The sequence below is a fragment of the Lepidochelys kempii genome, chromosome 14 (assembly GCF_965140285.1).
Source record: "Lepidochelys kempii isolate rLepKem1 chromosome 14, rLepKem1.hap1, whole genome shotgun sequence".
Taxonomy (NCBI): Eukaryota; Metazoa; Chordata; order Testudines; family Cheloniidae; genus Lepidochelys; species Lepidochelys kempii.
The window spans coordinates 47284910-47311807 of record NC_136393.1 but is presented as its reverse complement, the minus strand read 5'-3'; the positions used below and the strand labels follow the sequence as shown (position 1 = coordinate 47311807).

The 26898-nt window shown below is 47.1% G+C and overlaps 1 protein-coding gene across 4 annotated transcripts; it reads left to right on the top strand.

The window, feature by feature from the left end:
- Nucleotides 1-5179: 5179 nt before the first annotated feature.
- On the top strand, nucleotides 5180-20068 carry LOC140897593 (C-type lectin domain family 2 member B). 4 transcript variants are annotated; one of them, XM_073310391.1, is made up of 6 exons: nucleotides 5180-5579; nucleotides 11656-11772; nucleotides 13112-13213; nucleotides 15969-16159; nucleotides 18413-18516; nucleotides 18731-20068. In XM_073310391.1, the coding sequence occupies exons 2-6, from the start codon at nucleotides 11676-11678 to the stop codon at nucleotides 18837-18839; spliced, it is 603 nt and encodes a 200-aa protein (XP_073166492.1). In that variant the 5' UTR covers nucleotides 5180-5579; nucleotides 11656-11675; the 3' UTR covers nucleotides 18840-20068. The 4 variants fall into 4 exon arrangements, with proteins under 4 accessions (XP_073166492.1, XP_073166490.1, XP_073166488.1 ...); XM_073310389.1 differs by having other exon boundaries at nucleotides 11573-11772; XM_073310387.1 differs by having other exon boundaries at nucleotides 11554-11772.
- The last annotated feature ends 6830 nt before the right edge of the window (nucleotides 20069-26898 follow it).

Below are 26898 nucleotides of genomic sequence, written 5' to 3'. Positions count from 1 at the left end.
CTTTGCATTCACCCATGCTATTCCTTCCACATGTCAGCAGTACCTAACAGATGCCTATCAGCATGATGAAAATGTTTACTGATGTGGAATTTTTACAAGAATCATGATCCTTAGGCAGTTTATGGCATTTATTTCTCATACAGTTCTATGTTTCTTACCATCGTGCAAGCCTCACTTTCCTTTTCACAGTTGACAAGGTTGCAGTATATGCAGTAGTCCTCCACGCTTTCTTGGAAATAAATATAGCCCTATGAAATGATGAATACGTTACGACCAACACTGAAAATGCAAATCTTGATGTATTAATTAATGTCAATATTTTAATCCGTCACTGATTTGAACGTATCTTTTTCTTTTTTGTGAGTCATATTTTCTCAAATTTTTACTTTACTGCACCTGTATATAAGAATACCAATTTCATTCAACTGGTCGATCAATAGCAACCATTCACCCCATTCAGATTTTTGAGTACTTGAAGATATTATTGATTCATAGTCACCATTACAGAACCAGACCTGTGAGATATCCCACTTCAGGGATATTAAGCTAACTGTCTGCTACGTGACATAATTCCACTCTTCCTGTTATCTTCACATGTACCTAATGAGTCCACAGTACATGGTAGAAAGTAATTACTTGACTCTTTCATTAGAAGAATTGCTATATGTTTTCTAAATGCCGTATTAGCCTCTTGAGTTGTTTCTACCGTACTGATGTCTTTGTGCTGCAAATAAGTTTCTAACAACACTGATATTTAGAATAAACATCATAATTACCAGAGGTGAAAGTGGACCAGTCCAGCATACCGGTAAGAACCGGCCACTGGTACCGGCCCGTACACGGCTGACGTTACACTTCCTCTCTGGCGATGTGTTATGCTTTAACATCGCTGCCCCCTTTATCACATTCCCCCCACGTCAGCGGCCCTGCCATAGAGTCCGGCAACGCTGTTGCATGCTACTGGCAGGGCCGCCGACAGTGGGGGAGCAAAAGGGGCCCTGTGGTCTGGCAATTTACAAGAGCCTGGTGCTCCTGGCACTGCAGCAGCAGCAGCTGTCAGGAAGGGCTGGCTGGTGGAATCTGGCCCCCAGCACCGCACCTTCTGCCGGACGCCCCATCCCTTCTGGGGGCCACAAGCCCACCCCACACACCTTGGCAAGGATGCCGGTGCAGTGCCCACTGGTAATCTCTGGCATTTACTGTCACCCTGGATAATTACACGTACATAACAAATGATAATGGCAATTTGGTGTTCAATACCTTGAAGATGAGTGGTCCGCAGTTGTGGCCATCACTTTGTCTGGGATGCTGAACAATTTTACTATTCCAATCAGATGAGGATTTTCTAGTTAATCGTTTGATGAAGTTTCTGAAATTTTTAGAGAGTACATTAGCGGACTGCATAAATGAGCTTTTCTTTCCTTTTTTTTTTTTTTTTTCCCTCCACTTTCTGGACACAGATACAAATCAATTCTAGCTCTTTTTAATGAATGATTGAAATGACTTATTGCTCACATATGTACTCACACTTGCTTTCATAGGATTGTCTCACTCTTACACAATGTATCACCCGATTTGCCGTGCCCCGTGTTGATAATAACACATTCTCAGTCATGCAACATGCTACCGTTTCGTGTCCGCATCCTGTGAAGTCGTTCGCCCCAGTCAAATCACACAAGTTCACTCAAAGTCCGTTACTAAGCATATTTAGTACAAGTTCATGCTGTTTCAATTTTTAGTTGTAGCTAACAGGAAGATATTACTCTCACTATTGTTACATTCCCTTTAAAAAAATTTCAGTGGAACAGTTCAGGTCCACTGTAAAAGTAAGTATCTAATAAATCACCTTCAATTCCTCAGGCATGTTCTTTCATGACGAGATGATCACACAAGGGGGTCAATTATTAACAATTCCATTTTTTTCACCAAGGCTATCTGTAAGTGTCAATATATTCACAAACTATACTGGAAATGCGATTATTTCAAAAATTTTATACTGATTTATCAAAAATCATTATGCAATTAACATATTCTCGTTTGTAATGTCTCAGTAACACACAAGAGAAAAGCATATTGTGAAATCATTGATCAATTCAATACAGAATGCATTCTTCCAAGTTACATTATCAACGAAACTTGAACAGAAGCATTTTATTTTTAACATTCACACTCCACTTTCCTTTGCATGCACTGAACTCACTGAAAACCCGCAACACAGGAAATTATATCATTACAAATTACAAATCTCTTATTTAATACCACATTTATTGCCCATAATCCAGAAGTACAATACAAAACATCTTACCGCAAGAACCCAATGACCTAGTGTGTGGTAAGGAAGCAACAATATATCATTTTGAAGTAATTCACTCTGTATTTATTTAAAAAAAAATAGAAAAGCAATTATAGTTTCCAGTGAAGCACACCATGAAATGTACATTATACTGTTTTTCCCAATTTCGTTAGCTGTATTACTAGTAGAGTACTCCTCCACATCAAACATCGCAGTGTATTTGCTGTTTCACCCTGTGTTTAACTCACTGAATGAAACTGTGCTTTGCTCATGCTACGTATGAAAGTGTGTTAGCATTTACCTTCCCTTTCATTTGTGGAGCTCTGCCTGAGAGAATGACAGTGGAAACTACTGATGAGATGGCTTGTACCTGTTGACAGTCAACAAAGTTATTAATGCATTAATAATTCTGGCACATCAAGAACAGAATGAATTTAACATAGATAGACATGCAAGGGATCCTTAGTGTTACCAATCAGGTATGTAAGAGAGTCCTGTAGAAACAAAAAGATTTGTAATCAATGTGGTCTGTCTTACTTAATGTAAAAACCGACTAAGCTGTTCGCATATTTGTGTTTAATTAACGGACCCACTGAACTGTACAGCAAAACTGTACAGCCATTAACTGTGGCCCTCAGGTAGTCTAGTATTGTATGTCCGATATGCACCTCCAAATACATTTCAGTAAATGTTTGGCAGCAGTAAATACACTGAAATGTTGCAATTTCAGGTTTATGTTGATATTTCAAGGGTATTCGGACTTAAATATGTTGTGCGACATATTCACGTGATTGTTTACTTATTGACTCCATGTACACTTTCGTGTACCATCCCAGTAAGTAGCTGACCTTTCCATCTGCTTTCTCGACCACACAGCTCAAATATGCATCAATAACCTACAACACGTGATGAAAGAAAAGGCAGAATTTCAATAATATTTGCTGAATCAATGCCGTCAACAAATACATGATTAGTGGTACTTAAATGTACCTCATCACTTATCCAGCTTCTCAGTTTCAGGCAATGAAATGAAGAGCCATGCAATTTTATGTTTCTCACTTTGGCCTCCAGTCTCTCTGTGTGTTTGCCAGTCATTACAAATTTGACTAGGAAAATTGCTATTCCCAGAAGGCTGTGGTGGGTGCCGGTTAAGGAGCGTCGCCACCGAAATGCTGCCGATAAATGGCAACGCTTCTCGGCGGCATTTTGGCGGGCGGTTCTCTGGCGGCCGCTCTCGGCGGCAGCATTTCGGTGGCACGGTGTCCTGCGGGCGCACTAAAATGTCCCGGTGGGCACCATGGCGCCCGCGGGTACCGCATTGGGGACCCCTGTCCTAGGCTAATCGATGCTTGGCATTGCAATGCTGAACATCGAACACCAACGTCCCTTTGTGGATCTTGGGCTAAGTGACTCACCTGGGGCCAGGCAGGGAGTCTGGCACAGCTTGGAATTGCATCCAGATCTTCTGAGTCCCAGTCGTTCAGGCCAGAGAGCACAAGACAGTCGCTCTTTTCCCGATTCCAGTCCCCTCTGTTGCTCTTTTTTACACTCAGGGACTCTCTCTTCATACATAGCCCCTGACCCCCCCATTTCTGGCACCCCAGCTGGGCATATTCTTCCCTTGCTCTCAACTTTACCACTCCCTTCACTGCACACTTTGTACATCACCTAGCACGGTGGAGGTTGTGACCTGGTTGGCCTCTGGCACTACTGCAATGTGTGTGTTATAAGAAACTCAAACAAAAAATATAATGGGATTGGAGGGCCATGTTGTCTGAAGCAGCTTTTGTCGGCCACTCTCAGACCAACCCATCTATCCCACTAGTCTGATCTGATCGGGCAGTTCTTGGTTCTGTTCCTGCTTGTTCTCCACAGAGATGAGAAGGGACGATCTCTCACCCAGTGTTTCGTTTTTTTCCTAGTGGAAAAATCTAAGCCATCTCCTCCATGCCCGCCTGCTGCCTCCTGGTGCCTGGATGGCTGGTTCAGGAGCCAAGGGAAATGTTACTATTTTTCTAAAGCCGAAGGGAACTGGACCTACAGCGAGAACAACTGCTCTTCACACGCTGCCTCCCTGGCCGGGATTGATAATCTGCAGGAGCTGGTGAGAAGCACAGATGCTTTGTGCCAAGCCCAGCGATCATCGGCACCACAGACTGGGTTGGAGTCAGGCTGGGCTCAGCCCCTGTAGTCCAAAGTGGATCCCGGATGCATCTCTGGCTGGGCGGCCAGAGTCAGTGCGGTTCTGGCAGCTGAATCCTGGCTGGACTTAGGGCTCCAGCCTCCCTGACGCTGCATCTGCTCAGCGCCCCGGTGACTCAGTCAGATCCAGGCCAGTGGGCTGCCCTGGGATTTGGAGGGCATGAGAACCTGCCTCCCCAGCTCAGCCCAGCCCAGCCCCAGGGTTTCCTCAAGAGTGGGGCAGGGAGAATCCAGCAGAAGGTAAAGCCGGCTCTATGCCCCCTCCCCTCAACTTCCCTGCCCTAGTGGCAGGAATCTGACTGCCCCACCCCTGCAGCTCCCTCTCCCTCCTGGCCTTGCTGTGCTCTGAGAAGAGCTCAATTCCCGCTTCATCCAGTAGATGCCAGAGCTCCAAAAAAGAAGACTGGGGCGGGTGAAGGGTTAATACGTACTGGTTCCTTCACCCAATAACAAAGGCCGAAGTCTCTAGAAATCCCCTGTTGCTCTGTGGGGTGTTGGAGCAGCACAGAGTCAGGGTTTAACACAGCTGTTTGCTTATATTGCATTTGTAAGAGTTCCCTGCTGCCCTAAAATGGCAAACTAGACCGCTGGATCAGCCTCTGGAAGGACACAGGCCAATATCCCCCTCCCCCTGTTACGCCTCCTGCCCCGCCAGAACCCACAGATCTCACCCAGACATGGAGATCACAGGGTCTGGGATTTCTTACACCATTTTCAAAGGCCAGTCAGACTCCATTTCATTAATTGTTTTATTTCTGCCCCTCCCCACACTCTCAGGGGAAGCACTGAAACAAGAAACAAAAAAAAATCAACTCCACACAGCAACACACACCCTGACAACCCGTCTGGAGGCAAGTGAGTCAGATCCTCAGCTCACCACAACAAGTCACATCTGTTGCCGTAGCATTCTGATCTGTTCATGCAGTTTCTGACTCCCAGCTGGTCTTGGGAATATCACTCTCAATTGGCAGGAGTTTACGACTGTTACCCTGTGGGTGGACTCACTCTTTTCTGGGGCCTTTTGCTAGTTGATCCTTTCTCAGGGTCACACTCCTCTCTCTGCTGAGCAGCTTTCATCTCTCAGGTAAGACGTGACTCTTGTATTGTGCAGAGGGATTGAGTTAGTCCCATAGTCAGAGGATATTACAGAGATGGGTAGCAAGATAAAACCTTAAGATAGATAGTATGGTGGGGCACTGTGAGAAAGAAAGAAATGGGCATGTGACTCTACATTACATATATATATATCTCCATTCTGTATCAGGGAAGTATGTTAGGCCTTAGTTCTGAAATGTAACATGTCGGATTTCCCACATAGAGCAGGGGAGAGAGCACTGAAGGGGTGGGTGTGTGTAAAATTTAGATTGTAAGATTTTGGAGACTTTAATTTTTCTATAAAGTCCCATGCCCCTCTAGCTAAGCAACCAGACTAATTGATACAATCTCTCTTCAAGGCAAGGTTGCCTAGCTTCAGTGGTTCTCAGCCAGAGGTATGTGTACCCTGGGGGTACACAGAGGTCTTCCAGGGGGTGCATCAACTCATCTAGAGATATTTGCCTAGTTTTACAGCAGGCTACATAAAAAGTACCAGCAAAGACAGGACAAACTAAAATTTCTTACAGACAATGACTTGCTTATACTGCTCTATATTACACTGAAATGTAAGTACAATATTGATATTCCAATAGATTTATTTTATAATTATTTGGTAAAAATGAGAGAGGCAGCCATTTTCCAGTACTAGTGTCCCTGACACTTTTGTATTTTTAAGTCTGATTTTGTAAGCAAGTCGTTTTTTAAGTGAGGTGAAACTTGGGGGTATACAAGACATTGGATATTAGGAAACACTATTTCACTCGGAGGGTGGTGAAGCACTGGAATGGGTTACCTAGAGAGGTGGTGGAATCTCCATCCTTAGAGGTTTTTTAGGCGCGGCTTGACAAAGCCCTGACTGGGATGATTTAGTTGGGGTTGGTCCTGCTTTGAGCAGGGGGTTGGACTAGATGCCCTCCTGAGGTCTCTTCCAACCCTACGATTCTGTGATTCTAAGACAAATCTGACTCCTGAAAAGGGGTACAGTCATCTGGAAAGGTTGAGAGCCACTGGCCTACATCATGTTGTTGTTATTGCGAGAGGGTGGTGAAAGAAAATAAAAGTAAGAGAGAAGCGTGACAGGATATCCTGATGTCCTTGTCAAGTGGACACATGATATTGCATCAACTTGGAGGAAGGGAAGAGAATGCTGCCAAGAGGTGAGAAGTGTCCAGAAGGAATCTGTACCCTCAAGCCAGCCAAGTAGTAAACTGCGTGTATGTGTGTGTGTTCATTCCATATTTTTTCCCTTCTATGACTGCTCCTCTCGTCCCCTCAATTTTTCATTTCCCCTCCCCATAATAAACCTTTCTTTCCCCTCCCTCCCTCTGAGTCTCCCCCTTCTCCTCCTCTGACCCTTTCTATGCCTTTCTGAGCCTTTCTATCCCCAATGTACTTTTCTCAGCCTGGCCCCAATTTCATCATGTACTTCTCCATCACCCTGACTCCCGTCACCCACCAGAGGCAGGGAGGAGGAGTAAGAACGCACCTTGTGGCTCAGCGTGGCTGAGAGCAGGGATTGAAATGTGCCATCCTTGGAGGACAGGCGGCTGTGGGGAGTGGTTCAGGGGTGAGGAAAGGGCACATTCGCTCTGCTTTTAGCAGAGAGGAAACTGATGCTTCCTCCATACTTTAACTCCTGGTTGACCATTCTCTGCTTCCTCCCTGTGTCTCCTCCCACTCCGCCCTCCATCATCCTCTTCCATTCACTCCTTCCCAAGTCCCTCAGCACAGCCCCATGAGATATTCTGGGGCTAGGAGCACCTGCCAGGCTCTCAGCCTTTGTCTACAGAGTCCCAGCTCACCTGTTTCACTCTCTCCCTTCACTCCCAGCGTGTTCTCTCCCACTTTCACTTGCACCGGGTAGAGACTGAGTCAACAGTGGTGCAGTGAGGAATTTGGGCACCAGGCCAGTTCTTTCTTCCTTCCCATGAGCTCTTAGTTCCATCCCACCATGACTTCCAGTCTGATTGAGTTGCTCTGGGCTGCCTGCCAAGTCAGCTTCCTGGTAGGGCGAGGAGCATGTTCAGTTCTGCCATGGAAAACAGCCAGCCTCTGAAATCTACTGGTCAGAACCCCCAACACCAAGGCAATTGCCTTTAACTCACCCATGGAAATGGAGCTTGGGCTGTAGCATCCCTGACATCACAACTACCTCCCGCCTACATGGCTCTGGAGCTGACGCTCCCCATTGTATTAGAATGTGGGAGGCACCTGCGCTGCTAGATCTGGCTGATATTTTTCATCCTAAGCTTTTTGCAGGTTTGGCAACCCCAAAAGGTTTTATGAATTTGTGTCGATGTTGACAAATTGTTTTGGGCAATAACAATCATCATAAATTATTATTATTATTAATATTAAGAGTGATACAATTAATGGGGAACATATATATTTCTTTTATTCTCCTCTCACCCCCCCAAAAACATTGAACCGCTTTTGCTCAAAATCTGGAAAAATGTCCCCTGAGCCAGACCTGACATGGAAAATTTAAGACGGATGGGTGAAAGTCTCAGAAAGTGATCGAACAGGGGATTGTGATGGAAACACATAGGCAGCCTTAATGGCTGCTATGGCCAGTGCTGTGCGGGTGCGAACCGATGGGAGATCCTGACTAGGGAGAAAGCTCAGGGCCAGCATTGCTTATAGCTGTCTCTTATGACGTGAAGTGAGCTGTAGTTCACGAAAGCTTATGCTCAAATAAATTGGTTAGTCTCTAAGGTGCCACAAGTACTCCTGTTCTTCTTATGACATGGGTATACAGTACTTAGGTTGTTGGGGCCCTGATCTCAGTTGAGGCCTCTAGGTGGTACTATAAGATACTTGATAACAGAAACTAGCTCCACCACCTTTGAATAACACACAGTTCATCAAAAGAACAGGAGGACTTGTGGCATCTTAGAGACGAACCAATTTATTTGAGCATAAGCTTTCGTGAGCTTCAGCTCACTTCATCAGATGCATAAAAGTGGAAAATGCAGTGAGGATGTTTTTATACATACAGACCATGAAAAAATGGGTGTTTATCACTTCAAAAGGTTTTCTCCCCACACCCCAATCTCCTGCTGGTAATAGCTTATCTAAAGTGATCACTCTCCTTACAATGTGTATGATAATCAAGGTGGGCCATTTCCAGCACAAATCCAGGGTTTAACAAGAACGTCTGAGGAACAGTGGGGGGGGAGGGTAGGAAAAAACAAGGGGAAACAGGTTACCTTGCATAATGACTTAGCCATTCCCAGTCTCTATTCAAGCCTAAGTTAATTGTATCTAATTTGCAAATGAATTCCAATTCAGCAGTCTCTCGTTGGACTCTGGTTTTGAAGTTTTTCTGTTGTAATATCGCAACTTTCATGTCTGTAATCGCGTGACCAGAGAGATTGAAGTGTTCTCCAACTGGTTTATGAATGTTATAATTCTTGACATCTGATTTGTTTCCAATTATTCTTTTACGTAGAGACTGTCCAGTTTGACCAATGTTCATGGTAGAGGGTCATTGCTGGCATATGATGGCATATATCACATTGGTAGACGTGCAGGTGAACGAGCCTCTGATAGTGTGGCTGATGTTATTAGGCCCTGTGATGGTGTCCCCCGAATAGATATGTGGGCACAGTTGGCAACGGGCTTTGTTGCAAGGACAGGTTCCTGGGTTACTGGTTCTGTTGTGTGGTGTGTGGTTGCTGGTGAGTATTTGCTTCAGGTTGGGGGGCTGTCTGTAGGCAAGGACTGGCCTGTCTCCCAAGATTTGTGAGAGTGATGGGTCGTCCTTCAGGATTGGTTGTAGATCCTTGATAATGCGTTGGAGAGGTTTTAGTTGGGGGCTGAAGGTGACGGCTAGTGGCGTTCTGTTATTTTCTTTGTTAGGCCTGTCCTGTAGTAGGTGACTTCTGGGTACTCTTCTGGCACTGTCAATCTGTTTCTTCACTTCAGCAGGTGGGTATTGTAGTTGTAAGAATGCTTGATAGAGATCTTGTAGGTGTTTGTCTCTGTCAGAGGGGTTGGAGCAAATGCGGTTGTATCGTAGAGCTTGGCTGTAGACAATGGACCGCGTGGTGTGGTCTGGGTGAAAGCTGGAGGCATGTAGGTAGGAACAGCGGTCAGTAGGTTTCCGGTATAGGGTGGTGTTTATGTGACCATCGCTTATTAGCACTGTAGTGTCCAGGAAGTGGATCTCTTGTGTGGACTGGTCCAAGATGAGGTTGATGGTGGGATGGAAATTGTTGAAATCATGGTGGAATTCCTCAAGGGCTTCTTTTCCATGGGTCCATATGATGAAGATGTCATCAATATAGCGCAAGTAGAGTAGGGGTATGAGGGGACGAGAGCTGAGGAAGCGCTGTTCTAAGTCAGCCATAAAAATGTTGGCATACTGTGGGGCCATGAGGGTACCCATAGCAGTGCCGCTAATCTGAAGGTATACATTGTCTCCAAATGTGAAATAGTTATCGGTAAGGACAAAGTCACAAAGTTCAGCCACCAGGTTTGCCGTGACATTATCAGGGATAGTGTTCCTGACGGCTTGTTGTCCATCTTTGTGTGGAATGTTGGTGTAGTGCCAATCTTTAAAAAAGGGAAGAAGGAGGATCCTGGGAACTACAGGCCAGTCAGCCTCACTTCAGTCCCTGGAAAAATCATGGAGCAGGTCCTCAAAGAATCAATCCTGAAGCACTTGCATGAGAGGAAAGTGATCAGGAACAGCCAGCATGGATTCACCAAGGGAAGGTCATGCCTGACTAATCTAATTGCCTTTTATGATGAGATTACTGGTTCTGTGGATGAAGGGAAAGCAGTGGATGTATTGTTTCTTGACTTTAGCAAAGCTTTTGACACGGTCTCCCACAGTATTCTTGTCAGCAAGTTAAAGAAGTATGGGCTGGATGAATGCACTACAAGGTGGGTAGAAAGCTGGCTAGATTGTCGGGCTCAACGGGTAGTGATCAATGGCTCCATATCTAGTTGGCAGCCGGTATCAAGTGGAGTACCCCAAGGGTCGGTCCTGGGGCCGGTTTTGTTCAATATCTTCATAAATGATCTGGAGGATGGTGTGGATTGCACTCTCAGCAAATTTGCGGATGATACTAAACTGGGAGGAGTGGTAGATACGCTGGAGGGGAGGGATAGGATACAGAAAGACCTAGACAAATTGGAGGATTGGGCCAAAAGAAATCTGATGAGGTTCAACAAGGATAAGTGCAGGGTCCTGCACTTAGGACGGAAGAACCCAATGCACAGCTACAGACTAGGGACCGAATGGCTAGGCAGCAGTTCTGCGGAAAAGGACCTAGGGGTGACAGTGGACGAGAAGCTGGATATGAGTCAGCAGTGTGCCCTTGTTGCCAAGAAGGCCAATGGCATTTTGGGATGTATAAGTAGGGGCATAGCGAGCAGATCAAGGGACGTGATCGTTCCCCTCTATTCGACATTGGTGAGGCCTCATCTGGAGTACTGTGTCCAGTTTTGGGCCCCACACTTCAAGAAGGATGTGGATAAATTGGAGAGAGTCCAGCGAAGGGCAACAAAAATGATTAGGGGACTGGAACACATGAGTTATGAGGAGAGGCTGAGGGAGCTGGGATTGTTTAGCCTGCAGAAGAGAAGAATGAGGGGGGATTTGATAGCTGCTTTCAACTACCTGAAAGGGGGTTCCAAAGAGGATGGCTCTAGACTGTTCTCAATGGTAGCAGATGACAGAACGAGGAGTAATGGTCTCAAGTTGCAGTGGGGAAGATTTAGATTGGATATTAGGAAAAACTTTTTCACTAAGAGGGTGGTGAAACACTGGAATGCGTTACCTAGGGAGGTGGTAGAATCTCCTTCCTTAGAGGTTTTTAAGGTCAGGCTTGACAAAGCCCTGGCTGGGATGATTTAACTGGGAATTGGTCCTGCTTTGAGCAGGGGGTTGGACTAGATGACCTTCTGGGGTCCCTTCCAACCCTGATATTCTATGATTCTATGATTCTATGTAGAGGGCTTCTACATCCATAGTGGCCAGGATGGTATTTTCAGGAAGATCACCGATGGATTGTAGTTTCCTTAGGAAGTCAGTGGTGTCTCGATACTGATTGCAGCCAGAAGGCACGGGAAAGCAATGTGCCCCACTTGCTACATGGATCAAACAGAGAATGGAGAAGACACAGCCAAAGCTCTTACTAACCCTGCAGGCTCACAGACAAAAACCAGACCAGGTAAGCGAAGCTTCGCAAGTGGAAGAATGATAAAGAATTATGGAAAGTATTGCTGTGTTTACAGTGCGCCTTTAATCAAAAGGTTTTCTCGTCCAGTGCTCAAGGCCTGAAAAAAGAAATGCTGGGGTCACATTCTGGCACTTTTTGGGGGAGCCAGAATGATGTTCACAACATTCCAGTACTTCTGATAATTGGACTTTGAACCGACGTACCAGAACACTGATCTCCTCCCAACAAAAGTCCCAGAACAGTGTGCCGGAGTGTTCTGGCAGGACTCAGACCGTGTTCTTGTCTGATCCTATTTAGTAAGCGTGGGAGGACAAGAAATAGCTGCACAGATGCTCAGTAGTGTTTCCTTCACACTTCTTAGAAAACAATGCACATCTCCAAACTAATTGTTCTATAATATAACATTATAGCCCAGTCCCTATGTACTCTGTGGCGACCTGGGTTTAAATTCTGCTTCACTATTCCTGGATTCTGTTGCATCCGGTGGAAATTCTCCGGTGGTGTCAGATAAATTAAAAATGTGAGCTGTTGTGGAATTAAATATGAAAAAGATAATGCAATGAGTGCAGCATCCTCTGTGCTATTTAATATGAAAAGCCCTGGTCAATTTTTTTTAAATAAAAAGTTGCTTTTTAAAAAATAAAACTTTTATTGATGCTTTTAGCAAACATTTTAATTTAATGGTTTTCATCTTGGGGACTCTCCTTTTTTTCAATTGAAATTTTTGAAAAAAAAATTGTAAAATTAAAAAAAATGGAAAGAGGATTTCAACCGCAGCAAAATGAAAACAATTTCACAGTTTTTCTGCAATTGTTCATTTTTCAACCAGCTCTTATTATATTAAATTCAGTTTATTTCACTCACTTCCTACATTTTCCACATGTGTCACGTTGTTATCTCTAGGTTTCAGAGTTAATACTTCATAGTGATGAATCGGTTATTGTCCTATCTCAGAGCTGTTGGTTCAGGCTCTCTGCAGACTCAGGCAGATACTGCTGCATTGGTTGCACTCATGTCCCCTTTTCAAGCTGTTCTTTGAAGCCACAAGGACTAGAAATATGTATTTTTAAACTAAAGGTCAGATTCTGGAGCACAGTTATTCAGCAAGGTATGAATCCTGCAGCCATAGAATTGTAGAATAAACAGGGCTCTGGCTATAATGCACAATATTACATTTCCCAGGATTTACTGGCAAATACAGTTCATAACAGTGTTTGCAAAACAATACTTGGCCACTGGGGACTTGGCTGCAGGACATTGTTGATAAATATGTTTCCTCTATCTCTCCTAAAGCAGCCTCAGGCACAATAATGTATTTTTTCTTTTTCAGATAAATCTAACTTCTGGCTTTGCCGTATCCTCTGGAAATATTATAGGCTAGTCACGGTCCTGTTTATACTTTTTCTCATTATTGCTATTATTGTTTTGGCAGGTGAGTTGACAGCAATTCCTAATTGAGTTTTTGGTGTTTGTTTACCCTTCACAGTCAGAATCATGGAAGATGCACAATCCAGCCTCCCCAACCTTAGTAGTGCTGAACCAGCATGTGATAGGAAAGCAAAGAGCCTGAAGTCTGACATTTCTGCTTTGCTTCATCCCTCTTGCTGAATCGTGAACTGGTTGTTTCACCCCCGTTTCTTACAACCTTCTAGTTGAGAATCTCTAGGGCCTCTGTGCCTTGGAGAAGCGACTTGAGATTTGACAGGGGCGTTGGCTTTGGGTATGTCTACATGGCGCAGATAACCCAGATGATGGACACCCAAGTCTGAGCACCCAGGCTAGCCTCGCCCAGGTGCAAGCATTCCCACAGCAAAGCCCTACCCAAGTTACTGTGTCCTCACTAGTTATGTGCTTCCCATGTCTCGCTAGGACTTCTGATGGTGTATCCCATGATTCTTTGTGGCAAGATGCTTTGGGATTCCTTCCCAGTCACTTGTGGGAGAACTTGTCTGTCCTTCAGGGGGCGCTGTGGGGAAAGACATTGGACGACTATGAGCACTTGAATGATTTTCATAAATTCATTCACTTGAGCAATTTAGCCTGCATCTTCCGTACTAAGTTGGTGGGTTCCGGCCTGAGTTAAACCAGAGTCTGGATTCTAATCCATCCCCCAGCCACTGTGGGCTTAAATCACCTCCAAACACATTACTGTTTTTTCCTTTGTGGATGGGGGGCTAAAACCTGGGGAAGAGCCTGAGTTAAGTTCGGTGACCCTTTGTGTCAAGGTTCTGCCCTGGCAGTTCCCATGAAAAACCACCCAAATTTAGACAAGTCATAAGCCTTTTAAAAATTTCCATTCATAGATGCTCAGTAGAGATTTGTTAGAGGCTTGGACTTTGAGTAGCCTCCTGGACTAACTTTTGCGTGTTTGACTTTACAAACTTAACACTTTTTTTCATGTAGTGTTTTGTCTATATTAGACTGTAGGTTCCTCTGGGAAATAACTGAATCTTAATTCCGACCTGTAACATTCCACACACACCGCTGTCACTAACTAATCATAAATGGGGCACAATGACAGAGATTTTCCTAGAACATGTAAAATTGATAGAGATTTAAGGGCATTTTTCATTCCTGAAAGGTCACGTTTGCAGATAGGAAAGCCAGAGCCCTGAGTGCAAAAATGCATGCCCCTGTCTGCACGTGCATGTATCATAACTGCACATATAAATAGGTTCTCAGCACCTGAGATCATCATTTTGATGCCTACCTAGTGTTTAGCCGGGAAAATATCTCATGTGATTTCAGACCAACCCATAGCAGCCTCTGCTAACCAAATGGCACCCCCCCCCCAGCCTCAGTTTCCCTCACCAAGATGGGCATCCTTAGTTTTCCAGACATATCTGCCTGAGTCTGCAGAGAGCCTGGACCAACAGCTCTAAGAGAGGGCAACTACCTGCTGGAAATGAGGCTGGTCCCTCCGGCTAAGTCACAAACAAATGTAATACCCTTCCAGGGTAACAAAAGTCCAACTAAAAGTCCCACCCTCCAGGGTGAGTTCCCAGTTCCTTCTGGGTTAACTTTCTGTGTCTCTGGGATGGAGAATTCCCCCCCCCACCCCCGCAGGCTGGAGTAACAGCCTCCTGCAGACCCTGGCTCAGACCCTTCCATAGAATCTTACCCACTCTCTGTGGTTCCACTCCAGATTGATTTCTTTCAGCCCCCTTAGTCCCACCCCCTCAGGCCGGGAAGCCCTAAATTATTTATGGCACAGATCAGGCAGTTCCTGTCTCTCCTTAAAAGCCTAGTCCCCCATGACAATGTTATTCCACAGTATTTGCATACCCATTTCATAAAACCCCACAGTCAGCCTGACGCTCTTGTGTCTGGTTTCCAGCTTGCATGTGCATTGCACATTAAGCCACTCACCTCCATTGCTTGCTAATGTGCTATGATGGAATTTATACTGGGGATTTGGGGCCTTGCGTTCCTCCCATTAAGATCAACGGCAAAGCTCCCGTAGTCTTTCATGATGCAGCGTCAAAGCTTTGTGGGACTGTTCAGCCTAGAAAAGAGACAATTAAGGGGGGATATGATAGAGATCTATAAAATCATGACCGTGTGAAGAAAGTGAATAAGGAAGAGTTATTTACCCCTTCTCATAACACACGAACTAAGGGTCACCCAATAAAATTAATAGGCAGCAGGTTTAAAACAAACAAAAGGAAATATTTCTTCACACAACACACAGTCAACCTGTGGAACTCATTGCCAGAGGATGTTGTGAAGACCAAAAGTATAACTGGGTTCAAAAAAGAACTAGATAAGTTCATGGAGGATTATTAGCCAGGATGGGCAGGGATGCATCCTTATGCTCTGGGTGGCCCTAAATCTCCGACTTCTGAAAGCTGGGGGTTGGATGACAGGGGATGGATCACTTGATAATTGCGCTGTTCTGTTCATTCCCACTGAAACATCCGACAGGATATTGGGCTAGATGAACCATTGGTCTGACCCAGCATGGTCATTCTTATATCCTTGTCCATGAGGATAAAATTCACCCAAGTATAGACCCAGCACACAAACTTTGTGCCACTTGCATCCTATTTGGAGAATTTAAGTGGGTGTGGGGTATAATCCATGTCCACAGGTTCTCAGTGCAGGGTGGAATATCACTCTTTGCCTCTGAATCCTGTACAGAGAGGGGATGGGAAAGATCCTCACTGTTGTGTTAATTTCCTTTTCAGTGGTTAGAAGTAGGCCCTGCCCAAATCATGCCGCTACCACATGTCCAGTCAATTGGATCGGATTTCAAGGGAGAACATACCAATGGAAATGCTACTATTTCTCAAAAATCGATGGGGATTGGAATTCCAGCCAGAACAACTGCTCTTCGCTCAGTGCCTCCCTGGCTACAGTTGACACCCTGGAGGAAAAGGTGAGAAACTCTGTGATCCCGATAGTCTGGGCTTGGCAATCGCTAGGTAATGATTGAGGAGGTGCTGCTCATAACTCCATAGTTAAACCTGAGGAATATTTTATGCTAGGGCTCAGCAACTCTAGAACAAGGAGATGCCTCAGTACCAGGTCTCATGATGAGAAGCCAAATTAAGGCCCTGATCCGACAGTGAGCTCCAGGCAGATAGATTCCTGTACTCACAGAGGCAGGGGGCTGCCCAAGATGAGTCTATTCTAGTCCAATCTAGATAGGTTCTTATGCCACACTCATCTCTGTAGTATATGAGCAGAATCATGGGCTTAATAATATTCTGGGAGTCAAATTCCTACACCGTCTCAATATTCCTAAGCAAAACACTTTAAAGTTTCTGAAGGAATTCATCTAATAATTAGACAAGCTACATAACTGCAGTACATCACCATTTAAAAAAAAAATAACTAGCACAGAAACAACTGGAAAGTGAAATAAAACTATTTTAAAACTGGCAACATTTGCCCCCTGTTGGCTGGCATTGACGCGCCCAAGAAAGGGTTATGGTCGAACCTCAAAGAGTTATAAACACCTCAGGACTGGAGGTTGTTTGTAACTTTGAAATGTTCATAACTCTGAACAAAACGTTACGGTGGTTCTTTCAAAAGTTTGCAACTGAACATCAGCTTAATACAGTTTTGGAACTTTACTATGCAAAAGAAAAATGCTGCTTTTTACCATCTGCTTTTAAATATAACAAGCTCAGAAACAGTTTCCTTACCTTGTCAAATCTTTTTTTTTTTAACTTTCCCTTTATATTTTTAGTAGTTTATGTTTAACACAGCACTGTTCTGTATTTGCTTTGTATTTTTGGTCTCTGCTGCTGCCTGACTGTGTACTTCTGGTTCCAAATGAGGTGTGTGGTTGACCAGTAAGTTCATAACTCTGGTGTTTGTAACTCTGAGATTCTACTGTATATGGATTATGCTGACTCTCTGAGGCAGGTGGATCATCAACTCATCCCACAAATAAGTGAAGTGAGAGTGGTTTTCTTAAGAGAGGATCTAGGTTGAGGGCTGAGTATCCAGAAGGAGGAATTCTAGGAGCAGTCACTCCTGGGCGGGGAGGAAGATTAGAGCTGATCTTACCTTGTTGTTGATTTCTGTACTGATCAAGCAAAACTAAGCTTTGTTCTACTCTTGGTGGACTTGGAGAACAACTGATCGCTGTCCTCTTGATGACAACCTTTCACATATTTGAAAACTGCTGTCATGTCCCCACCTCAGCTTTCTCTTCTCAAGACATTCCCAATTCTTTGAACCTTTCCTCATACGTCATGTTTTCTAACCCTCTGATTATTTCTACTGCTCTTCGCTAGACTCTCCCCAATTTGTCCACATCTTTCCTAAAGCGCGGTGCCCAGAACTGGACACAGTAGCCCAGCTGGGGCCTCACCAGTGCTGAGTAGAGCAGGACAGTGACCTCCTGTTTCTTACACACAACACTCCTGTTCATACACCCCAGAATGATATTAGACTTTTTTGCCCATAGCATCACACTGTTGACTCATTTAAATTTCAGAGTAGTAGCCGTGTTAGTCTCCAAGGTGCCAGAAGTACTCCTCGTTCATTTAAATTTGTTATCCCTCTTTAATCCCTTGTGGGATCCGGCCTAAATGTCTATTTTTCAATGAATACATCTGGGGATAATTGGCATGTTAAAATTGTTCACAAGGTCATAAGTTCCAAGTATAAAAAAAACTGTTGGATTTTTTTTTTCATTATTTGATATGTGCTATTGTAGGGGTTCTCAACCTTTTCCTTTCTGAGGCTCCCCCAACATGCTCTAAAAACTCCACACGATCCAGCTGTGTCACAACAGCTGTTTTTCTGCATATAAAAGCCAGGGCTGGTGTTAGGAGGCATTGCAAGGCTAAGTTGCTCAGGCTCCAGCGGCGGGTGGTGGGGCTCAGCGTCCCGGGCTGCAGTCCCATGTGGTGGGGCTTTGGCTTTCTGCCCTGGGCCCTAGCGAATCTAATGCCGGCCATGCATGGAGGGCCCCATGAAACCTGCTTACAGCCCCTCAGGGGGCCGTGGGCCCCTGGTTGAGAACCACTGTGTTATTGCATAGTCTGGTGGTCTTGTAAACTAGTTACATGTGTGGAATGTGATGCAGACACTTGTGTCTTTATTGTATCTCCTCTCTTAACTTCTCAGTAATATGTACGGCACAATTTTCATTTTCACTTTTATTTGTTATAAGGATTTTATGCTGCGCTATAAGGGACGCTTAGAAACCTGGATTGGCCTTACCAGGGAAGAAGACAAGCCCTGGAAATGGGTAAATGGCACTCCGTTCAACGACCTGTAAGTCCCTTTCTTTGCATCCCCTTTCTATCATTTTGGTCTAAGGCGACTAACGTGCAGGGAGATAGTCTCAGCTGGTGTGCACTGGGGTAGCTCCATTGACTTCTTCAACTTAGACGGAGCTATACGACTTACGCCGGCCAGGAATCTGTCCCACTGACTCCAGCGGTGTTGTTTGATTTGTTTTTTAAATCCCATGGCCTTTGTGTTGCAGGTTTCCCATAAGGGGAGGAGGTGAATGCGCATATCTGAACGACGAACAAGGTATCAGCAGCTCAAGATGCAGCACCGGGAGGCGCTGGGTCTGCAGCAGGCCAACCTGATGCACAAAACCAAGGCAAAAGGCAGTGAAAGGCCTTCTGAATGAGGGAGATTGATGAAAACCACTGTTGATAGGCCTTACTCTCACATTATTTGTCACTTTGCTTTCTAAATTGGAGATGTCAACCACTGTCGACCCACTTGAGTTTCGATGGAAAATTGGGTTCGGAAATTTTTGATATTTTGTTAAAAAACAAACCCCTGAAAATCAAAATGTTTTGATTTGAGAATGCCACCATGGTGTATCATGGGAGTTGTAGTTTTGTTTCCTCATGCCCCCAATCTCTTCTGTGGACCAAGCTCCCAACCTGGACTACATCTCCTATGATGCACCATGGACAGGGGCTCCCATGATACAGCACATCCCCTCTCCAAGAGGGGAGATGCGATGCATTATGGGAGATGTAGTTCTCATAGATTTATAGGTTCTGAGGCCAAAAGGGACCACTGTGAACATCTTGTCTGACCTCCCGGGTAACACAGCCAGAGAACTGCCCCAAAATCATTCCTAGAGTAGATCTTTTAGAAATACATCCAATTTTGATTTAAAAATTGTCAGTCATGGAGAACCTATCACAACCCTTGGAAATTATTCCAGTGGTTCATTAAGGTCACCATTACAAATTACACCTTATTTCCAGTCTGAATTTGTCTAGCTTCAACTTCCAGCCATTGGATCATATTCTACCTCTCTCTGCTAGATTGAAGACCAATTATTAAATATTTGTTCCCTATGTAAATACTTATAGCCTGTAATCAAGTCACCCCTTCATCTTTTCTTTGTTTAGCTAAATCAGCATTTCTAAATCAAAATATTTCAGTTTGGATATAAAATTTGAAGTTTTCTACACAAAACGTCTGCCCTATATTCTGACCAGCTCAGGTCTCAAATAATGTTCCAGAGTGTCCAAATTAGGTCCTTCAAGTAACGTAAAAGTTAATTTTCTGGATATTAATATATTTTTACATATGACCAACTACAAAAACCATCAAAGAAAACACTATGTTCTTCCCTTCCTCTGGAAACAATACCTCTCCTACCCGGGTTCTCAACCTGAATGTTGCAAACTGGCTGTTACAAAAGGGCTGTAACCACACCACCTTTCCGATAGTGTTAAATGAGAAGTCACTCCTGATGTGGAAAAGGTTGAGAACCCTTGATCAAGCAATTGCACAAACAATTCCCCAACAGGCATTCTTATCTTAGTCAATAAAGAAAATGGGAGAGACACTTTGTGTATTGGATCTTATTCACTAAGATGTGAGCGGTAGCTGTGATTAGGTGACAAATATAGCCATAAGCCACCGAAGGATATGCACTGGTAGGCTCCTGGACTGTCCTTTCATGGGCCTTGTTCTCCATTATTGTTATCATGAGTCATTGTGTATTATGGCTGTGCATAAAGGCCTCAGCTGAGATCCAGGCCCCATTGTGCCGGGCGCCGCCCAGACACACAGCGAGAGACAGTCACTGCCCCAGCTGAGATCAGAGCCCCGTTTTGCCAGGGGCTGCCGAGACACACTGCGAGAGACAGTCACTGCCCCAGCTGATATCAGAGCCTTGTTGTGACTGTGAGTCACTGGTACATGAGCATGCAAGATGAAAGTCTTCATAGAAAGAGGACACAGCAAACTCAGGTAACTGTGATGGTTAGGAGTGGAGAGGAAGGATATTGGTTAAATCCCTCTCCCAGGGGCAGGTGAACCTTTCTAAGGTTCCTTTTGGCTGCAGAACAGCTGCACGAAAGATGGTTAATGGCCCAGATGCTTTTCAAGCCTGCGTGATCCTAGGTGAATGGGGAGAGACAGGTGCCTCCAAATGGGAAACCACAACAGCCAGCTGGCTAGGGGTCTCCTTGCCTGAGCTAGCCAATGGGAGATGCCAGTGAGAGGGGGCATGTTGTCACTGGTGCTGAGCCCACACTCAGAAGGGGCCCTGGTACTTGGACCGTGGCCCTCGCCCCCTTTCTCCGCCTGTGCTCCTCCCCGAGGCTCCACCCCCGCGTGACCTCTTCCCCCAAGGCCCCGCCCACTGCCCGCTCCTCTCTGTCCCATTTCCCCCATGTGAGTCATGGGCGGGGATTGGGGGAAAAAGGCCCAGTGGGGGGCAGGGCCTTGGGGGCGCAGTGTGGGTGGGACAGGGGCGGGGCCACGGTCCTAAGGTTGTGTCTTAAGCCCCATCTCTCTCATAGAGTTAGGGGCTTAAATCCGGGCTACAGGGAAGCCTCTCTTTCCACTTGCCAGGAACCCCTGTCCTGGAGCCAGGCGGCTTCTGCGCCGAAACCATTTCTTGTGAGAAGGTTGGGCCCCCTGCTTCACGACATACATGAAACAAGCTGCCCTAGGAAAACATCCGGACTCTGAACACAGATTTCTCCTCCAAATGGGAAACTGACCGGCCAGGCCCTGGAAACCTGCTCCTGCTTGGCAAAAGGGCAGTGCTGTCCATATGCTCCTTGCTACTTTCTTCGTGATGGGTGTGACGTTTTGCACACGGCTCCTTTACTGCTGCGGCAGGAAGCCAGGCTGAGACGGGAGCTAGGGAACTGTCTAGGAAGAAGCTGACCAACGGCGCTGGGAGAGTGAGAGACAGAGAAGCTTTAGACATCCCCAGGGTCCCCAACTTTCCAGTGAGTGCAAATTTTGCCCCCTTTTACTGTTGCCTCTTTTCGACCTGAAAAATTGAGGCAAATTTTTAGTGCGGTGGGCTAGACAGAAAATTGGGGGAGGCCCCGCCCCTCTACGTGACCCCACCCCCTGCAACTCCTCAGTTAAGTGATGGCCCCTCCTCCTCCCCCTGATGTCCTGCCCCCTGGCCAGGTGGGAGGCTAGAAGCTGGAGCCAAGCAGCGCTGGGTGGCTTTTGCGCTGGCTGGTGCCATGGTGCAGAGGTGGCGAGTTATATGGGCCCGTGGTGCCAGGGCTCTAGCAATATTCAGAGCCCAGGGGCCCAATCAATGTTCAGGGCCGGGTCTCTCCCCCGGCCCCACCTGCCGCCCCACTGCACCTCCCCCGAGTGTCCCCCGGCCTCCCCTTGCTGCCCCGGCTCCCCAAGAGTCCTTGTCTCTCCCCTGCAGCTCCCCGCTGCCTCCCTGCATCAACTGCCGCCGAAGGGTCCCAGCGCCCCCCTCCCCACAACTGCCAGAACAGGCTGACCCTGAGCCTGCCCTTCCCCCTCAGACACTTTCATTTTCCAACGGGACCCTCCACAAGCACAGGGGGCCCCTCTGCCCACAGTCACCGCTCCTGCCCCACGCTGGACAAGGGGCAGCCCCACCCCCAGTGAAGCTACAGTGAGGGGCAGCAGCAGGGGAGGAGGTGCACATGTGATGGCAGCCACCCCCCCCCCGCACGGCACCCACCACAGGGGAGGCGAGGGGGCTTCCTGTACCTGAGAGGGACCCTAGGAGCACGTGCAATGGCAGTCGTGCGAGGTGAGTGTGGTGCAGGGGGGAAGTGGTGGAGCCCTCCCCCGGAGCTCACTGCTGCCTGCGGGGAGAGGGCTGGGGGGAATCCTCCTCTCCGGCAATTGCCCCGGGGCAGCCTGTCTGCACCCCAAACCACTCATCCCCAGCCCTGTCCCACCCCAGAGCCCTCACCCCCTGCACCCCAACCCTCTAACCTAGCCCTGAGCCCCCCCAAACCCCAAACCCCTCATCCACAGCCCTCACCCCTGCACCCCAGCCCTCTGCCAGAGCCCCCCCCACACCCAAATCCCCTCATCACCAGCCCCACCCCAGAGCCCTCACATTTTTACATTATTTTAAAAAATATACAGTAACTCCTCACTTAACCTTGTAGTTCTGTTCCTGAAAAATGCTACTTTAAGTGAAACGATGTAAAGCAAACCCAATTTCCCCATAAGAATTAATGTAAATGGGGGGGGGGTTAGGTTCCAGGGAATTTTTTTTATTTTTTGCCAGACAAAAGACTATTTTATATATACACACACAGTATAAGTTTTAAACAAACAATTTAATACTGTACACAGCAATGATGATTGGGAAGCTTGGTTGAGGTGGTGAAGTCAGAGGGTGGGATATTTCCCAGGGAATGCCTTACTGCTAAATGATGAACCAGCACTCGGCTGAGCCCCCAAGGGTTAACACGTTGTTGTTAATGCAGCCTCACTCTCTAAGGCAGCAGGAATGGAGGGGGGAGTGGGGAAGACAGCATGGCAGAGAGAGAGACAGAGACACACACCCTGTGTGTGAGAGAGAGGGGCTTTGAGACAGCAGCTGCTGCCAGCAAGCTCCCTCCATTCTGAGCCCTGCCGTGTCCCCCCTGCTCTGTGGAGATGGGGGTGCAGGAACGGGGGAGGGGGACACCCTGACAACAACACCCCTCTTCCCCCTCCCCACCTGCACATCGGGTGACCAGACAGCAAGTGTGCAAAATCAGGACAGGGGGTGGGGTGTTATAGGAGCCTATATATGAAAAAGATCCAAAAATCAGGACTGTCCCTGTAAAATAGGGACATCTGATCACCCGACCTGCAGAGCGAGCAGGAGGCTGGGCGAGCAGCTCCAAGGCAGAGGGCAGGAGCATCACAGGGCAGTGGGGGGAGGGACAACTGAACTGCACGGTAATTGACAGCCTGCTGCACTTATACAAAGCCAGTCATTCATAGATCCCAAGGTGCTTTGGGTGAGCCCCTCTCCCCATCTCTCCCCCACCGGGGTCACCCCTCTTCCCCCCTGATGGCCCCTCTCCCCCTCAGGCCACCCTTTCCCCTTCCCCGCCCAGATGGCCCCTCTCCCCCTCGCTCCTTCCCTCCTTCCTTCCCCGTGGTCGCCCCTCCCCACAGAGCCACCCCTCCTCTCAGGGCTGCCCCTCTCCTCCTCTCCCCTCATGGCTCCCCCTGTCCCCCTCCCTCCCCTCTGGGGCCACCCCTTCCGTGAGGCTGCCTCTCTCCTTCTCCCCAGCACCACTCCTCTCCCCCTCCCTCCTTCCCCTCAGGGCTGTCCCTTCTCCCCCCATCCCCAGAGCCGCTCCTCTCCTCCCTCCCTCCCCAGAGCTGCCCCTCTCCCCCTCCCTCGTTCCTGCCACCCCTGGGGGCCACCCCTCTCCCCCTCTCTGCACCCTAGGGGCCGCCCTTCTCCCTCTCTCCCCCGCAGGCCACCCCTTTCTCCCTCCCTCCCTCCCCCTCCCCAGGGCCACTCCGGGACTATCATAATGGTCCCTTCTGACCCTAAAGTCTATGATTCTATGAATATCCACCAGCTTTTTGGGGTTTGGCTGCCCCATTCTTTGCAGTTCACCCTAATTGAGTGACCATAGCTGGCTCCCCACTGGGACCCGGTCACAGAGGCAAAAAGGCATCCTTTAAAAAGTGGAAGTTAAATCCTAGCGAGGAAAATAGAAAGGAGCATAAACTCTGGCAAACAAAGTGTACAAATGTTAGGAAAGCCAAAAAAGAATTTGAAGAACAGCTAACCAAAGACTCAAAGTAATAGCAAAACAATTAAGTACATCAGAAGCAGGACGCCAGCTAAACAACCAATGGGGCCTCTGGGTGATCTAGACGCTAAAGGAGCACTCAAGGACAATAAGGCCATTGTGGAGAAACCAAATGAATTCTTTGCCTCAGCTGTAGGAGGGGGCCTGGTGATTAAAGCAGGAGGACCTATTATGATCTGTGTGAAGGAGGGAGCCTCCTTTGTAGGTGGCTGGTGGGGTGGAGACAGGGAGACCCGGATCTGTAACCCTATGGCTGCTTTGTGCACTAAAGTGACCCCGAGTAAGGAGCTGCTGCTGGAACAGAGGAAAGTCACTCTCTGCTCTCTCAGGGAGAGCTCACATTGCATCTTACTTTGTTTCCTGTTCCTCTTCATCTCAACTAAATTGCCTAGCTGGTGGTGCAGGCTCTGCTGTTTCTGTAACATGATGGGTTTGAGGGGGGAAAGTCTTGAGTAATTTTTGGCATTCAGCTAGTCCTGAACTGAATGTATTTGTAACAACAAGGCCCCATGTGGAGTTGGGCCAAAACATTTCCAAGCTGACTGTGTGCAGAACAAACTAAAAAGCCCAGCTAAAAATAGACCAGCATTTTCTAACATCCTCTAGCAAACCTCTGAAGACTCCTATAGCAAAGGGACCAGCAGCAGCAACAAGCCCTGTTCCAGAGAAGATAAAATGTAACCCTATCCCATGGCATGAACCAGCCAGAGAGGTGACTCTGGGCCACTGAGAGTCTGGTTTATCCCTCAGCCACCATGAGCCTCAGCCTAGCTCCACAGGGGAGAAGAGAAGGTTACTCACCTTGCAGTAACTGAGGTTCTTCGAGATGTGTCCCCTTGTGGGTGCTTCACTTCAGCTGATGGTGCATCCCGGCGCCATTGATCGGAGATCTCGGTAGCAGTGCCTGGTCGGGACGCACGCGCTCAGCTGCTGTCTTGCAGCATCGTTAGGGTCTGCCTAAGCGCGTGTGTCCCGCACCCCCCTCAGTTCCTTCTCTACCACAGAGTTGTCTGATTCCTACTCCGAAGTAGAGGGGAGGAGGGTGGGTAGTGGAGCACGCCAGGGACACACATCTTGAAGAACCTCAGTTACTGCAAAGTGAGTAACCTTCTCTTCTTCTTCGAGTGCTGTCCCTGTGGGTGCTCCACACCAGGGGAATGTGAAGCAGTACCCACTATGGTTGGTGGGACTTTGGAGTTGCGGCAGTGATAAGGGTAGACAGTACTGTGTGGCCTACTATGGTGTCTGCCGTGGTATCCTGTGTGATAGCGTAATGTTTGGCGAATGTGTGGTCAGATGTCCACGTGGCCGCCTTGCATGTGTCGGTAATAGGTACGTTGTGGAGGAACGCAACAGCTGTTGACATCGCTCGAGTAGAGTGAGTTCTGATGCCCTCGGGTGGTCGAGCGTTCTGGGTCTGGTAGCAGGATCTGATGCCGTCAGAGATCCACTTGGAGAGTTGTTGCTTAGAGATAGCAGCACCCTTTGATCTCTCAGTAGTGGACACAACTAGTCTCGGGGATTTACGGAATACCTTAGTCCTGTCCAGATAAAATGCAATTGCCTATCTGACGTCGAGAGTATGTAATGCTGCTTCCTGTGAAGTCTTGTGAGGTTTGAGGTAAAATGCAGGTAAGTGTATTGGCTGGCTAAGGTGGACGCCACCTTGGGAAGGAATTTGGGGTGGGCTCGCATTGTAACCTTGTCTTTAAAGAAAACCGTGTTGGGAGGGTAGGCCATGAAGCCGCTTATTTCACCGACCCCTCTCGCTGACCTTATGGCAACCAAGAAAGCTACTTTCATAGACATGTGCAGCATGGATGAGGTAGCCAGGGGCTCGAAGGGAGGTTTCATAAGACCTCGAAGAACTAGGTTGAGATTCCTGGAAGGCGCTGGTGAGTGAATCTCAGGGTAAAGATTTTGAAGGCCCGTGAGGAAGTGTTTTAGGGTGGGGTGGACAAAAAGTGAATATCCGTCCAGCGGATCATGAAAGGTGGTGAGAGCCACAAGGTGTACTCTGATAGAGCTGAGCAAGAGCCTGTCCTTTTTAAGTTTTAAAAGGTAAGCTAAGATGTCAGAGAGGGTCATGGTCTGGGGTGTCAAGCATCTGTGGAAGCACCAGATAGAGAAGCGTTTCCACTTTTGCAGCTAAGTCTTACAAGTGGAGCCTCATCTACTGTGCAGGAGGACGTATTAGACCTGCTCCAAACAGGATAATTCATGGGTTTGAAACCATGAAGGAACCACGCCATCAGATGGAGTTTCTGGAGCTGAGGGTGGAGAAGCCGACCGTTGTCCTGGGAGAGCAGATGTGTCCAGTTGGGGAGAGTCCTTGGAGGGCGGATGGACATGCGCAGCAGGTAAGGATACCATGTCTGTCTGGGTCAGGCTGGGGCAATAAGTATGTGTATCAGTGGGATTGGCAGAAAAGCATACATGAGGGGATTTGTTCCAGGGAATGCAATTCCCATTCGTGTTCTTCGGAGAAGTGTCTGCTGAGTGTGTTGGCGGTAGTGTTGTGACACTCAGGCAGGTAGGAAGCGGTGATTTCTATGTGATGTTGTATGCACCAATTCCATAACTGGATGGTCTTTGTGCATAG